The following is a 16,332-nucleotide window of genomic DNA, read 5'->3' as shown; positions in this document are numbered from 1 at the left end:
CCATTCCCCGGCTCCTGTTTATTTAACCTCTTGCTCTTTTTTTCTGCTGGAAGTAATGTGATTGATGCTGTAACTGTGTGAAAAGGAGGTGGCATTTGCACAAATCTGGCCTTTGTTCATTGATGCTCACACCGGTATTTGGAGATTATGAAATTGACAATATTTCAGCAGAGCCGTGTAATGCTCCTGCGGTATAAGACACTTGGAGCAGGATGATTCATTTAGAAATGATCGTTGTGAACACTTAATGTAGGTACAATAGACAGAGACTTGGCCAGAGTGTTCAATGAGTGAATGCACTACATCATCACCATATTTCAAAAGATATTAGAAATATTTTTTACAGGTATCAGACAATATTGGATATATGTCGGCCGGTATTGTATATTTATTGTGCATGCTCATTTTACCAATTTTTTTGATAACCTTTTGCCATCATTTAATGCTCATAAAAAAATTCTATCATTATAGACTAATAATGCTCTCTTTTTACAATTTAAAAAAAAAGATGATTGTGAACAAATCACTGATGTAAAGATTAACTGCATAATTCAAGTAATTGTCATATGTAAATATTATTATACTTATTATTTTACTTATTTTTAATTATTTACTTTACTTATTTTTAATTATTTACTTTATCATTATTAGACATTTTGAGGTGGAAAGGTTGTAATCATTCTATATGTTGTGTTGTTCTTTGAGAGTATAACAAAATAGAAAAATAGAATAGATTTTTCCATTTATTTTTCATACTGTACATTATAAAAGGTGTGATGTCTAAATTATTTAAACTACTTTAATAAAACCCAATAGACTGTGTAGAATGTGATTCATTGTTTTTGTACAAACATAGTTTGGGCCCTTTTTTGACCTCGTCACTGATTAAAAAGACACTCTGTACACTTAAAAACCAGTCCTGCAGAAATGTAGCTCGACACTTCCACCCTAGACGCAGTTCTTTCATGCAAACACTACTGTAAACACTCCTTCAGTATCGGAACACGGTTCCCTCTGGGGTCGTCACAGGCTGCCATCTTGCTGAGTGCTCTTCTTCCATCATGGCACAGCTAGTGAATGGTGATTATGTTTCTTTCCAAGACCATCCACACACTGGGGAGCTTGTAGATCCGAGAGAAGAGGGTTTACCTGGTCTCAGGCCCAGTGAGGGAGCTCTGATCTGGGCATGTGGAGAGCCAGCCAGCCCCTGTTCTTCACATGGGAGTCAAGGCCAAGATAAATCTTCCTCTGCCTGGAACCACAATACTCCCACTCTGCGAGGGCCGCTGGGAACCACCGTACAATCAACAAACACAGGTGTGCGATAATTAGGGTCTGTCGACTCCAATGTCGAAACGGACTCTTGTACCCTTGCGTCAGATAGTAGGAGGAAACCTTTGCATGAACAGAGTCATTGGGGACTGCTAACCCTGAGAGTCCATGGGATGCAAGGTTGGTAGAGTGATTTGTGCCACGAGTGTCAAAAATGATCTCAGCAATCAGTTACAGTACATAACTCCCTCCCAGGGGTGTGCCATCATAGTATTATTGAATAAATACAGGCACTGATTGTGACATACCGACAATAATTGTTAGCTTAAAAGAAGTGTTGTAATATCCAGGAGAGCAAGGACACATCAATACTAATATTTTAGCAGATACCAATAAGCCAATGCGTTCCATTAACTCGGAGGAGGCATATCATAGCTGGGAATGACATCAGACCAGAGTTAAGAAGGACTACTAAAATGGACGCATCCAGGCAAACCTTTGTTGTGCTTACTTTTTTTTTTTTGCACAGATAATCCCAAAGAATCATGTCCACAAATAGAGGTTTGATAGTACTGTGTGTGTACCACTGAGTTTATTGAGACACAGACAAGAGGAAGTACTAATAAACAATACAACGGCATCCCAATTCAGAGGCTGCATCCTACGAAGGCCGTATTCGAAGGCAGACTGTTTCACAGCAGCACGACGAAGACTGTCCTAATTCGAAGGCTCCTTCAAATGCGGCCTCGAAATACGTCCTTCATTTCCCGGGCAATGAAGGATACAACAGATGGATCATTCGCAGCCTACCCTACCCCACCCCAGAATTCATTGCACGCCGGTGACAGGATTTTTTTTTTAAGAGAGAAATTGCCAGATTACAATTTTGAAATGTAAGCATCTAAATGATCATATATTAAAAAAACAACAACTTTAAAGTGGTTCAATGTTGACATCTTATTTTTTTATAGTTAGACTCTTTATTATATGTACAGAAATGGAACAAGGTGAACCTATTTACACTGTTTTCCTTTTTATAAAATCAAAGTTTCTTTCAGGCAAGTCATTTCACTCGGCGGCCATCTTTGAAATGCCTCTCGGGCAGCTATTTCAGGTCATGCAAGTACAGCTCTTATCTCTTTGAATGGGAAAACATCAATTCTCCAAAGCTGTTCAGCAAGCTTACGATTAAATTTCATATTTGAAAATCACCAGTAAAATCTGCGACAACATTCTCATAAATTTTGTTTTCAAACGCTTGAATCATGACAAAAAAAAATTCATTTTTTTTCAGGCTGGTCCAGCCAATGCGCATGTACAGTCCTCAGTGTTCTGTTTCAATAGCAAGCAGAGCTTCTATCAACAGCTGCATTGACGCAATGACTTTCCCACGGTGATGCCGCGTTTTAACGGTCATCAATATCGTAAATCCTGCAAAGTTTTTTGTATTTTCATTTTTTTTTTATGTATGTACATTTATAACACTAATACTTTGAATATTACTTTTGCATCAAATTATCAATCTCACTCTATTTTTTTCCCCTCTTTTTGAAAGTTGTGAAATCGATATTGTGGAGTTTTTCTTTTGCTATTTGAGCAAATGGGGACACAAAAAAAATATATTTAATGTATACTCTCATTCACCGCTATAAAAGTTAACCCAACTATGACGACTTCCGCTCTGAGACGGAACTTATTCCACCATAACAATAAGGTAATACCAGTCTTTGTACAAGTCTTTGATAACTTTCAAAAAAGTCCAGTAAAAAATGAACTGCCGCTCGTCAATGGCAGCTGTCGCAGTTGTTGCTAGGTGACAAGAACAACCTGCCGTAGGCTAGACCAGAGCCATAGAGAGAGAGAGTTGCGACAACTCCATAGACTCCAATGGAACGTTTTTTTTACAGCAATGGCGGCTCGTGGAGACTCAATAGTTCCCGGAAGTAGCAGCCGCGCCATAGACTTACAGTAGAACAGACCGTTTGTGATGCACTTTTAAAAGGTAAGACGTTTAATCAGTAAGATTTTAAATTATCAGCACATCTTAATCAAAATAACTTGTACATTAAAGCCTGCTTGTGTAGATTATTCATCATTAAAAAAAATTATATTTTAAAAACAACATCGCTGTAACTACATACTCATGCTACATACGCATGTCGATGTGTAATAAAAATATTGAAAATCAATGCATTTATTGACTATTAATTACCAAAAATCGCAGTTCTGTCACTGTGACTATCAATTTGAATTGCCCGTCAAAGCACTTCCTGGAACTATTTGAGGTCTACATGAATCACGTGACCATCAAGCGTTTTGAACTTCCGTTGTCGCAACTCTCTCTCCCTATGGCTCTGGGCTAGACCATACCATTTAAAAACCCTCAGTTCGACCTTTGCGGCCTTAAAAGGCGTGGCCCTTCTGAATTGGGAAACAACGTATATTACAACTGTTTCACCACGGTTGATGCACTGAGCATCCATATCAGATTCTGAAGTTGTGCTTCGCTAGTTTTGCAATGCTGACTTGAGGGGGGCGTTCCAGTTAAAAGTTCCTATTGGGAACCAGGACTTTCCCACTTCCGAAAGACAAATAGAATGCACCATTATTTTCATATTATGACCAATAAACTGGCAGATAATAAAATCTACTATTACATAACCTACACTATTTTGATTTTTGAAAAAATGTAATCAATCATTTTCAATTCTACAAATGAATTTAGGCATCCGAACATTATAATGAAAAATGGCTATTCATTTCAGATTTGCATTACCTCTACATTTACCAGTGTTATTAAATTAGTGTTTTTAAAGACTAACTTTAATTGAGCGTTCAATGATGGCAAATGTAAAAATGAAAACTGTTTATAATTTAACTATCATTTAACTGTTAATAATCTTTTTGAGCCCTATCAGTCTGTGTTTCGGAAATTGCACAGTACTGAGACGGCCTTGGTTAAAGTCGCTAACGACCTGTTATTAGCATCCGACTCTGGTTCTGCGTCAATCCTTATTCTTCTGGACCTAAGTGCAGCTTTCGACACTGTCAATCACTCACTACTACTTAGTGGATTTGAAGCTGTTTTTGGTGTAACAGAGACTGCTCTTGATTGGTTCAGATCCTACTTATCTGATCGCAGACACTTTGTTTTTATGGATGGCCACAGATCAGATGTGGGTTCTGTTAGTACTGGTGTCCCCCAGGGCTCAATTCTTGGTCCTTTGCTGTTTAGCATTTATATTTTTCCACTCAGTCAGTTATTAAGATCTCTTGACCTTAACTATAATTTTTATGCTGACGATACCCAGATTTACATCCACTCAAAATCGGGTCAAGACACATTGTATTTCAGAGATTAAGATTTGGATGTCTACATTTACATTTTTATGCATTTGGCAGACACTTTTATCCAAAGCGACTTACATTGCATTCAAGGTACACATTTTAAATTTTGTCAATTCTTGCTTTCCCTGGGAATCTAACCCATGACCTTGGCGTTGCTAGCGCCATGCTCTACTGTTTGAGCTACAGGAAAGCTGAGTACTTCCTATGTCTGAATAGTAGGGCTGCTCGATTATGGAAAAAATCATAATCACGATTATTTTGGTCAATATTGAAATCACGATTATGTAACACGATTATTTCACATGACTTTGGGAATGTGTTGTATTTATTAAAAATACACCTTTCAACAATTCAATTGAAATTGTAACATTTGTTGTACTTTTTGAACTATTAAAATAAATAATATAACATATATTCAAATCAAAGTATAAAAGTATTCACGTAAAAATGATAATCACAAATAAATAAGATCAACAATATGGTTCGGCTAGATATGCTTTTCAGGTACGTCTAACATTAGTTTTCAGGTACAGAAATGTCTCAAATGTAAAATAACATTGCATATTTGAGTGCATAAATTAAAGATGAATCCAATTAAACTTACAAAAGCTATTCAATCCGGATCGGATATGCGTCGTCTTTATCGACTGTATAAAGTTCACTTAAGGCATATACAGACTATGTCTGCTAAGATACTCATCAAGATGGACGTTGACATACGTTTTGTGTGAGTTTGTCCGTTCAAGAGCAAGACTTCAAAGAGAACTCAATATTTGCGCGCTGAGAGACGTGTGCGCGCTCTCGGATGAGCGCACCGAGATACATTTCCTCACAGCGCGCGCTCTTCTCATTCGCGTCTTCTGGCACTAAACCCGGGTGACGACGGTGAAAACGACTGGTCATATTCAAACATACGGCAGCACTCGCATGCATTGAACAAAGTTTACAAAGAGAATTATTTGAAAAATATGAGGGGAAAAAAGGACGTTTACACGGCACCCCTGCTCTCGTCAGTTTTTGTTTCTTCATTAGATTGTCATAGGTCACTCTGTTTAATTTTCAAGTGGTTAAACAAATTCGTGGTGTTTCCTTGCGTTGCAGCCACTACTTGTAGAAAATCTTGCACGTAGCATGTTTCTGCTCGTAGTCTGATTCCTCGAAGCCAAACTGTTCCCAGACAACGGAGTTGGTTTTGCCTTTTTTGCTCACCAAACGCTGCTGTAACTGCCCTCCTTCTGCCATCTTTACTCGCGCCGAGTTTTTAAATTCCAGCGGATGATATGCACGAGACTCACGACCTGAGAAAGTTTGTGGCTTCGGGAGGGGCGGATGAGCGCGTGCACGTTTCATTCAGAACGCAAGGCAAAATAATCGTTTTTTCTCGATTGTACTATTTTGGTGATCGTTGGGAGGCAAAATCGAAATCGAAATCGAAATTCGATTAATTGCACAGCCCTACTGAATAGTTCTAAAACTGAAGTCATGATTCTTGGCTCTCCCCATCAACTGCGTCTGTTGATGGTGTTGCCTTGGAGTTACAAAGTAAAGTGAAAAATCTTGGAGTTATTTTTTTTATTCCACTCTGTCGCTTGAGCCTTTTGTGCAGAACACTGTTAAGACCTCATTCTTTCATCTCAGAAATATTGCAAGTCTACGTCCTATGCTTTCTTTTTCTGTTGCCGAAAGTTTTATTAATGCTTTTGTTTTTTCGCGGTTAGACTATTGTAATGCCCTTCATGTCGGAGTTTCCAAATCCTGTCTCAACAAACTTCAATATTTGCAAAACTCGGTAGCAAGAATTGTATCGGGGGCTAGGGCTGTTGATCATTTAACCCCTGTTTTGGTATCATTGCATTGGTTACCAGTAAAATTGTGTGTTGATTTTAAAGTTATATTAACATTAAGGCATTGCATGGTCTGGCTCCTCAGTACTTAACTGAGCTTTTAACACCGTACACGCCTAGACGCAACCTGCGTTCTTCTCAGAGTGGGCTCTTAGTTGTTCCTAAAACTCAGCTTCGCTCAAGGGGTGATATAGCTCTCTCATCTTATTCCCCCAAATTGTGAAATTCATTTCCGTCTGACATAAGGGAAGCAAATTCATTAGTGAGTTTTAAAACGCGTCTTAAAACGTTTTATTTCAGAATTGCTTTTAATTGATTTTTATTTGTTGTTTATTTACTCAGTGTTTTTTTTATTGTTGTGCTTGTTTGTGTTGTAAAGTACTTTGAGAAATCAACTTTTAAAGGCGCTATACAAAATAAATGTATTATTATTAAAATGAGCATGCACAATTGAATATATACTATCTATATCTAATATCTTCCAAATAACTGATATGGTACCAATATACTGTGCATCATTACAGGAGAGGTAATGCATTCATCTACAGATCTCCATTGCAAAACATACTTACACTTTACTTACTTACTTACTTGCATGTAGATAAAAGCAAATAGTAATATTTAAAAAACTTTACATTTTTGTAATAGGTTTCTGTCATTTTCTGCATTCAATAACGTGGGGTATGCAGGCACTGCCTTTTCTACATAAACCAGCCATACCCGTTTCTCTCTCAATATTCAAATAAGCTATTGCTAGTCTGTACATGCACCCAAAAAATGAAATCAGAAAATATTAAGATGCACCAATGAATTAGTCTTGACATTTATTTACAGAAAGTAGCCCACGTCACATCTGACAATAAAATAAGAGGAAGTCAGAAGATAGAAGAACATAAAATGATGAAGTTTCTTTGAAGGAAATACAGTCACCATGGCCTGACAAAAAGAGAGGAAAATATAATAGCATGCAGCCTAATCATCCTCACTAAACCGGTTCATCCACCATGGGATTGTGACTCAAACTGCAATTAAAAGAATTCAAGAGGCCTTTATCGGTGTTGCATACCAGAACAAAATGGCCTCCGTGAGATGGTTGCCCTTCCATGGCATGTCCAAAGACATTTTAAAACTCAGACAACAGGTTTCAAATACAAAGACATGATTACATAAAAGGTCCATGTCAGCAACGTGCCCTGAACTTCAAAAAGAAACTGCATCACTGATAGTTAAAGGAGTTAAAAATAGCCCAGGTCATTCAAAACCTTTCAAACATTAAACATTAGGGTCTATGTAGGCTGATATATATCAGAGCAGGTCTGCTCTTATGATAATGGTAATCAGCCAACGGCTATCACACTTGACCTACAAATAATCAAAACAAGAGTTAAAAAAATCGACATGAAAAAAAAGGCCTGTGATTTCAAAAGAATCGTATATATTGCGTAAATACAGTAGTGACAACCACTGGTACTACAAAAAGATTTGCACATTGAGGTTGCAACATTAACGGCATTATTTAAAATACCATTTATAGTCACTTAAAGAGGACACAGCTTTAGTATCTGGTTCCTCTTTTAAGTTGCACTTCTGCTTATGGACCCTTTTCACAACTGTAATAAAACGCTTCCACCTTTATCAACATCCTAAGTTTTTCATCTTATCATATAACTTTTTTTATAAGCTATAGTTTGTGTTATACTGCGTTATATTGTGTTATTATACAATGGCTGAGGGAGTGACAGCAAATTTCACATCTTTCTCGCCTCTAAATGCTGTTATCAATCTCTCCAGATGTTACCTATTTTGAAAATGGAAATGTGGAAATGCAATCATGTTTTTTTTTTCTTTTGCTATTGGAGCAAATGTGAAAACAAAAATTGTATTTGCTGTTACCTCCCATTCACTACTATAAAAGTTTACCCAGCTATGACAACTTCCACTTCTGAGAACCCGGGAAATGTGAAAAGGCTCCATTTGAACGAATGTTACATTTGTATAGTTCTACGAGGCTTTTGCATTAAAAAGATGACAGATCCTTAAAAGGCCTGGCATCAAAAAAGGATGAAATATATGCTCACTTACTCAGTTTTCCGTCGTTCCTTGTTGTCAAATATCTCATTTAAGTTGATGAGTTTTTGGCCCAGAAATTTATCCAATCCAACCAGGGACCTGTGCATCACTGTGAGGCACAGCTCATAAACCTCTGGATTGCTCTCCATCAGAAGCCCTGGCAGTTCAAACGAAGCCTCTTCTTTCCACATCGGGTTGAGGTTCTTCTCTGCCACTGATGTGGAGTACTTCTCTTTGCCCAGCTGGATGATGGTGTAGGCATCGTTGGTGCCATTCTTGCCCTTTGGTTGCAGGTCTGTGGCTTGGAGAACAGTGGCTTGGACATGGGTTGGAAACCACTTCTGCGACTGTTCGCCCAATGACATGATGGCTTCAAGTGTAAAACTATGGATTTTGGTGTGTGAAATGATAAAGTACTTCAATTTGGCATCGGCATTTTGTTTAGATTCTATTCACAGGAAATGAATGACGAAGAGGTGATGAAAATGTTACATTTAACAGCGTGGGAAGAACACATTTGTCACTACAAACGTTGTGTCTATTAACAGAGCAGTTAACGATGCTGTTACACTCCGCAAACACACCACACATTGACCCCGCTTCAACTCAGGTCACCTAAAAGCAAAAACAAAAAGACAGAAAACAAAATGTAAACTTCAATTCATATACAAAATACAAATCACATCACACACATCACACGAGTGACTTTAACCATATAAAACCTTATTTTGCTGTATGCATTTCAAACTTATATTAAGTATATTATTCCTGTATGCAATTTTTTTTTAACATTTCGCACATTAGTTTATTGTGGTAATCAAATGCACTCCTGTCAGCCAAATGTCATTAAATTTATTTTAATTCAAAATGGTAAACATATAGGTAACGTTGTTATTCAGAAAAGAAAAAATAACTATTTAAATAAACTATTAATTAAATATTCAAACGGTTACTAACTATAAATACATGAGTCACTGAACAAATACTGTACACCAACGCCCTGAAATTATTTTTTAAGTAACTTAGATGAAAAGATTGTGTTTTATACTGCATATGAATTTGAATAAGAAAAAAAGACTGTCACAATTTGTTTTAATCGCGACCTGACGTTTTTTTTTAAGTATTTTTTTCTTCTTCTGTAAATCTTTTATATTTTATAAAGATTTACAACTTCAAATTTCAATTCACAACTGGTGTTAGTGGGTTAAATTGGTTAAGCTCGCCAAGTACTCGGTAGTCTCCCCTTATTTAATTCAATCAGACATGGTACAAAACCACTGAAGCATCAATGCTAGTTTTATTACCCACAGTTACTGCTGTCAAACATTCATACAGCACAAGGCTCTGGTGATCATTACCTCTGAAGCATCTTTCACGAGCACAGCTAGCGACGCCTCTGCATGTGGGATGACTGCTTGAGCGAACCGGCATCGATTCTCTACATCTGTGGTGGATGGAAATTAATAAATTGCTTTAGTCGCCACTAATTCATCTTAAACAAATGTGTGGTATTCCACATCAGCCGTGCACTCGACTTCCTAGTTCCTCATTTCCGCTGATGCGGTCACGGGTCGAAGTGGAAACTCCTCCTCTGTTGCCGTAGAAACACAGGATTTGATCAGCGCGCGCCTGGCGCTGTTCCTGGGATTCGAATGACTGGGAGGATTATTGGAGTTTGAGCATTTTGCCTTTCCTTTTGTTGTCAGTTTTGTCAGGAAAAAGAAATAGCAAAAGCAATAAACAACAGCTTGTTTGTAAAACATTGTAATTATATATTTTTTAGATAAATAAATGTGCTATGTAAATGATCTTTAGAAAAAAGCATAGGGTTGTAGCCTACTATTTTACAGTGTACATACAGTGTAGCCTACTTAAAGGGTTAGTTCACCCAAAAATAAAAATTCTGTCATTAATTACTTACCCTCATGTCGTTCGACACCCGTCAGACCTCCGTTCATCTTCGGAACAAAAATTAAGATATTTTAGTTGAAATCTGATGGCTCTGAAAGTCCTCCATTGGCTCAATGGCACCGTTCACTCTCAAGACCCTTAAAAGGTACTAAAGACGTCGTTACAAAGTCCATCTCACTACAGTGGTTCTAAAATAACTTTATGAATCGGCGACAATAGTTTTTGTGCGCAAAAAAACCCTAAATAACGACTTCAATGACATCATAAATAACATCATACCTGTGTTACCCTCGTTTTCCGTTTTATTTTGTAGAAACCATGGAAACAACTGCAAGACGCTTTAACATATTATGTGTTTTATTAGACAGGCAAGAAACTGTTTGGATACATTAATTGACAGAAAACGAATTATTGTTATACAGCTCAACACAGTTAATCTTTGGCTGTGTGTCCACCAAAGCGTTTTTTTTCATGCGGCTGGCTGGCGTATTAAATTGTTTTCAATGGGAGTGCCGTGTTTTTAGAACGCCATGAACGTAACGATGCGCTGAGCGAGTTTTTCACGCTCAAGCGCTGAGCGTTCAGCGTTTTTTAATGGCCGCCGAGAGTTGAAGAATGTTCAACTTTGAGTAAAACGCAGCGCTCATCACTGTCCCTTTTCACTCAGCCGTCCAATCACAGTGGAGGAGGGGCGGGACAAATACAACACCGACCAACCGCAACATTCTGCTTGTACAACGTCAATTGATGAAAACAAGCAGCATAATAACGGAACACAATAATTTAAAACAAGAGCCAGAGCAAATATTTTACATTGTATCTGCATTTTTATATAGAATCATTACAGAAACAAACTATCTGTGAAATGAGATTCTAGTAACACTTCCGCTGATATTCCGTATCATAACAAGCAAAGAGTCTCAACTGAAAAAAACGCTGTGCTGCCAAAACTGTCAAGCGTTCACAGCAAGGCGTTTTCAGCAGAGCGGCTAGCGTTTTCAGCAGAGCGGCTAGCGTTTTCAGCAGAGCGGCTAGCGTTTTCAGCTGGCGAAAACGCTTTGGTGGACACGCTGCCATATTAAAAGCTCTGCAAAATCCAGGCAGCATCAGGCTATGCCTTTGTTTTTAATAAGTGACCTCTAGTGGCGATAAATTACATATTGTGGCTTTAAGTAAGATAAATTCAGGTGAAAAGGGACAAATGGTTAAGACAGACATGTATGATCTAACCACACACACACAAAAAAAAAACAAATTGGGGGATGTAGAGGGAAGATCAAGATCAACCCTTTGAATCCATATACCGGTGTTCCATTCAGGGATTCTTATAATGTCCTCTCTTGTAGACAGTAAAGTCAATAAATGTCTTTTGGGGGCTCTTGACAAAACGAAACCAACCATGTTAACATACTGTCTGCCAATGTTTCTCGAGTGGGGACACTGAGGTACAGATAAGAGATTCATTTAAATGACTACAGATGTGTGTGTCACCCCACTTGACAGGTAGATCTTAACCAAACACACCTGCTCTTTCATTTTATTCTCTTTCTCTCTCCTTATCCCCATCAGCCTGCCATAACCGCTGAGTGTTGTGTACATACCAGCGTCAGAAGCATGAGTCTGGCACATTCGTCACACATAGATTATAACTCTTATCTGGACTGTATCTCAGGATGAAAATGGGCCTGGTGTGGTGAAATATTAGGTCATATAAAATGCATTTAAGACAGCTTAAACTGAAGAGGGGCCTTCCATGTGCCATTTCCAGTTAAGCTTCAATGCAAACACCAGGAAACAGCTGAGGAACCTGAGTGGAAGAATCCCCTTACACACAAGCCCTGTAGATAGTTGTATGGTGCTTTCATGGACCAATTAAATAATGTTTAGTATGTCCATAAGCAGTCCTTGTTTGTTTCACTGTTGTTTTGCATTGCAGGCAGACTTTGGGCCCTATTTTAACGGTCTGAAGTGCATGGAGCAGGTGCACTTAGTCCGAATCCACTTTTGCAAGTTTAATAATGGAAAAGGGGTATGGTCCAAAAGTGTTGTACTTCTCTTAATGAGTCATCTTCTCCAGAGAGGAATCCTTTAATTTGTAATAATTAAAAATGTGTGTGTGATGCTGCGCGTCCCTGTGTGTAATAAGCAGAGTGTACGCATGTTGTGCACCCGCCTATATGTTCATACTATTAATGTGCCCTTTAAATAACACAAAAAATTTAGACCAGGTTTTTGTTGGTCAATGGCGCAGTAGTTTTCCGTTGCCTCAAAATAGCAATGCGGCAACAATGCGCCTAAACACTCGTTTTCAGACCAGCAAGCCCATGGGCGCACAGATGGGCGCGAGTGCATCTGCTATTTAAAGAACGTGGTGCTGGACATGAAAATGATAATTGCGTCAGGCTTTAACCAGTAAAAAAAACACTTGCCTGGCGCCGGGTGTATGATAGGACTCTATCTGTGTATTTGTAGTGGAGTTTTTTCAGTGACTCTTTCTGCAGGTTACATGGTTAATAGTTGGTGACAACTGATTTTATGATGAGTGAGTCATTAATTGAATCATTCCCTGAACTGATTAATTTAGAAACTAAAGAAGTGATTGTGTTTCCAAATGAGTCATTGAATTATTCCTGTCACGATCACAAATGAGAGTGCCTGGTTACCACCAGAGGGCACTCCATCCCGGACTGTCACTTCATCTGAGGACTACATTTCCCACATCACTCACTACCCGAACTTCCTTCCTGATTACATCCACCTGCATCCCATTACCTTGTTAGCTCACACTTTATCCGTGGGACGCAACAGTAAAAAAGAACGTGGGTACAACTTCCGGTGAGGCGGCGGAAGTAGTATACCAATGGTATTTTGTGTGCTAGTTAGGCCCTGTCCCAAATGGCACACTTCATGTGCACTTTCGGTCTTGTGGACTTACAATGACCGCTCAGTGCGTGTGTCCGTTAAGTCCACGAGACCGCAGGGTGTCCCATTTGTCATTTTAGGTCTTTGAGGTCGGTATGCGCCCTCGATGCGCACTTCTGCCGAGCCCGCACTGGTGCTTCTTTCCGGCAGTCAAAGCGGCATTACGTCATGAAAGTGCGGACTCAGAGTAAGTCCGTGAGGGTTTAGGGTGCCATTTAGGACAGGGCCTTAGTGAAGAGGCTAAGTGTTTTTCGGATCATTGGCAAGGTTTCAAAAGGGTAATTTTTACTATTTTTTTTATCAGATGGTGCCACAAGGGTTAAGTGAAGGTTACATTTCAGTTTAGTAGATTTATTAGTTCATTAATAATATCACAATACAATAAACAATACAATTTCCATGCCCTTAATTTTCCTTACTTTACTGACCTTCCACAAAAGTGCTGCTGCATGACTACAACAGCGTCCTGGCCCTAATTCATGAACAACCCGCTGTTTGTACTTCACCTGTCACTGATGCTAGCACCCAGGCCTTATGATGGGATACGTGTAGGCTCAGGTTCGGCTCATTGTCTGCTTTAAGATCGTTTCCAACAGATACTGACACGCCTCTGAGCTTTTCAAATTACTCATCGCCTTACCATCACAAGCTACTGAATCTAGAAAATAGCTAAAAATGCTACCGTATGTGATACTTCTTCCCGTCATCCTCCCAACCAACTACCGCGGAGGGTAAAGTCACTGTTGTTTCACCCTTTTGAAAGTTCGTTGAGGTTGTGTTCCCACATCGTTAGCAAATTTGGATAGCTTGAATGACTGTCCACCTATTTTTATGCGCATTTTGGGATATCGCATCAAACAATGCTGAATGGAAACACCAAGATGCGCATGAATTCTATAAATGTGCATAAAAAACGTATGCGGTCGTTTGAGTCGGATAACTTTGATATCCGATACGAAACCATGCGCAAAAACTACGATGGAAATGCATAAAGTCCCGCTTGTTTACTTCGAACCAGAAGACGCTCCCACTTTTGACGCAAGGCTTCATGGGGCGTAGGAAACATGTGGATAAGCCTGGTCATGTCTGTCATTCATTGCAAAGTTGTGTTGTGTTCACACTGCATTTCTGAGTGTTTCCCTGGTTTCTTGTCTCTTGGTTTTGAATTTCTTGCCTGTTCTCTGGATTACCTGTTTGCCTGTCTCTCCTGTCTTGTTTGCCTGATTGGACTGATTACCTGTCATGACCTCTTGCCTGTTTGTTGACTACGAGTGTGGATTCCCCTTTAAAATAAAGCTGCATTTGGATCCTCAATCTTCTGTCTCAGAGCAGTACGTTACAATTCCCTCAACCAATTTATTAAAAAACACAGATTCATTCAGTAATGCAAACAGTGTCTTTATGAATGGATCATTGAATCATTTACTCAATCAATTTGAAATTCAGGAACGGTACACCACTATCGTCAGTCTCATGGGCAGTGCTTCAAAATTAAGCGTAGTTGCTTTTTGGGCGCCCTATTTTTGAATCTTGGCTCTTTATCATTACCCATCTCCAATTAATAATTAGCCAAAAACTATATTAGAACATTATATAATTAGTAAATAATTTAAAAATAACACTACTGTGTGTTGCACTGTTTCACCTGTGGCGTTTGGAACTATTTTCCTTGGCGGAGCAAAAACAAGACAATGTAAAGATAGATAGGATAGAATAAAGTGTTTTACTCTCCATTCCATAAATTTAGCTCTCAATTTTGCACTGTTCAGTTTAAAAGAATCTCAAGGGGTGGAAGAGGCTCATGGCTGTAAAGAGACACCACCAGGGGTCATGACACCAATCCTTAATTTGACAATTTGTTAGACACTTTCATGTATTACCTTCTAAGACCATAATACGCCTGTGTGCCTCTGGAGTGGGATAAAAACATGAAAGGCTCTACATTCCAACCTCACCTGCTTCCTTTTATTGTTCTCCTCTGATAGAGTATATAAAGGAAAAAAATCCATCAAGTCATAAATTAGCTTAGAGCAACGTATGGCCTCAGTCCACTTTTCCAGAGGAATGATGTTGTAGCTCATAAACTGTCCAATATTCAACAGGACCCTGTATTGCATATCAGTAAGGTCCACGTGTTGGCCTGTATTAGGCATCATCTTTATGGGCCTGAATCCTCTGTACGGTCTCTTGCCACGGTCAGACAGCTGGTTCTGCTTTAGGCCCCTTTCTTCAACACTATATAGGTTGTTTTACATTTATTAAACACTTTTAAGCATCTCTGGCTGCAAGATTGCCCATCTGTTAGCGCACGACAATATATATGCATTCCAAGTGCAAAAGAAGGTGAGCGGACGCCATTGTAACATCAGTAAGTCTCATAATGCACTTCAGGTTTATGGTCGGGTTGCAAGATTGATTTAAAAGGCTGTGCTTTTATAGTCAAGAAGACATTCAGATTGCAGATGAAAATTTAATAATAATACAAAAAAAAAAGTAGGAGAGAAGAGCACAAATCACTGCCTGCGCTGCGCTCTGTGGAATGTTAGGGTGTGCAATGCATGGTGATATATAGATCTGCAGATGTGCATGTAGCCTGCGACGGCTGGAGCAGAAATTGTTGGGGGCGTGCAGCTGCCGAAAGGTCCATTGTGTGGAACAATACTTCAACAGTGTTTATTTGAGTATCACTAAAGGCTATCACCTCTCACCCCCTCATAGCCGCTCAAGACTGTCGCGGAAGTTATGAAGTTGCACTTTGAGCGTCGAGAAAAACCTCTGAGGTGATGAGTTTGCAAAAAACAATGTGAAAATTGTCAAAGGTAACATTAAGATGTTTTATGAGAGCACGTTTCTTTTATCTTATGTTGTGCATTCATATGTCTGTCTGAATAATCACATGAGGATATTGAGGTTGCTATATCTGCAATCGAATGACAGTAAATGAAACAACAAACTAAAATATTGT

General features: G+C 38.8%; 1 protein-coding gene and 1 long non-coding RNA gene across 2 annotated transcripts in view; one reads left to right on the top strand and one right to left on the bottom strand.

Moving 5' to 3' along the window:
* Positions 1 to 10,096, bottom strand: part of rab11fip2 (RAB11 family interacting protein 2 (class I)) — a 28,449-nt gene extending 18,353 nt beyond the window's left edge. Inside the window, exons 1-2 of the mRNA XM_079842940.1 lie at positions 9,893 to 10,096; positions 8,547 to 9,149 (exon numbers count right to left, since the gene is read on the bottom strand). Coding sequence (XP_079699066.1) covers positions 8,547 to 8,899 — 353 coding nt within the window. The 5' untranslated portion in view covers positions 8,900 to 9,149; positions 9,893 to 10,096. The remainder of the gene's footprint in view (positions 1 to 8,546; positions 9,150 to 9,892) is intronic.
* LOC307142248 overlaps positions 1 to 16,332 on the top strand; it is a 673,051-nt gene that overhangs the window by 16,411 nt on the left and 640,308 nt on the right. The gene's annotated exons all lie outside the window — the stretch shown is intronic.

The sequence above is a fragment of the Gobio gobio genome (assembly GCF_949357685.1).
Source record: "Gobio gobio genome assembly, chromosome: 18".
Taxonomy (NCBI): Eukaryota; Metazoa; Chordata; class Actinopteri; order Cypriniformes; family Gobionidae; genus Gobio; species Gobio gobio.
The sequence above is the reverse complement of the archived record's forward strand: the minus strand, read 5'-3'. Positions and strand labels throughout refer to the sequence as shown.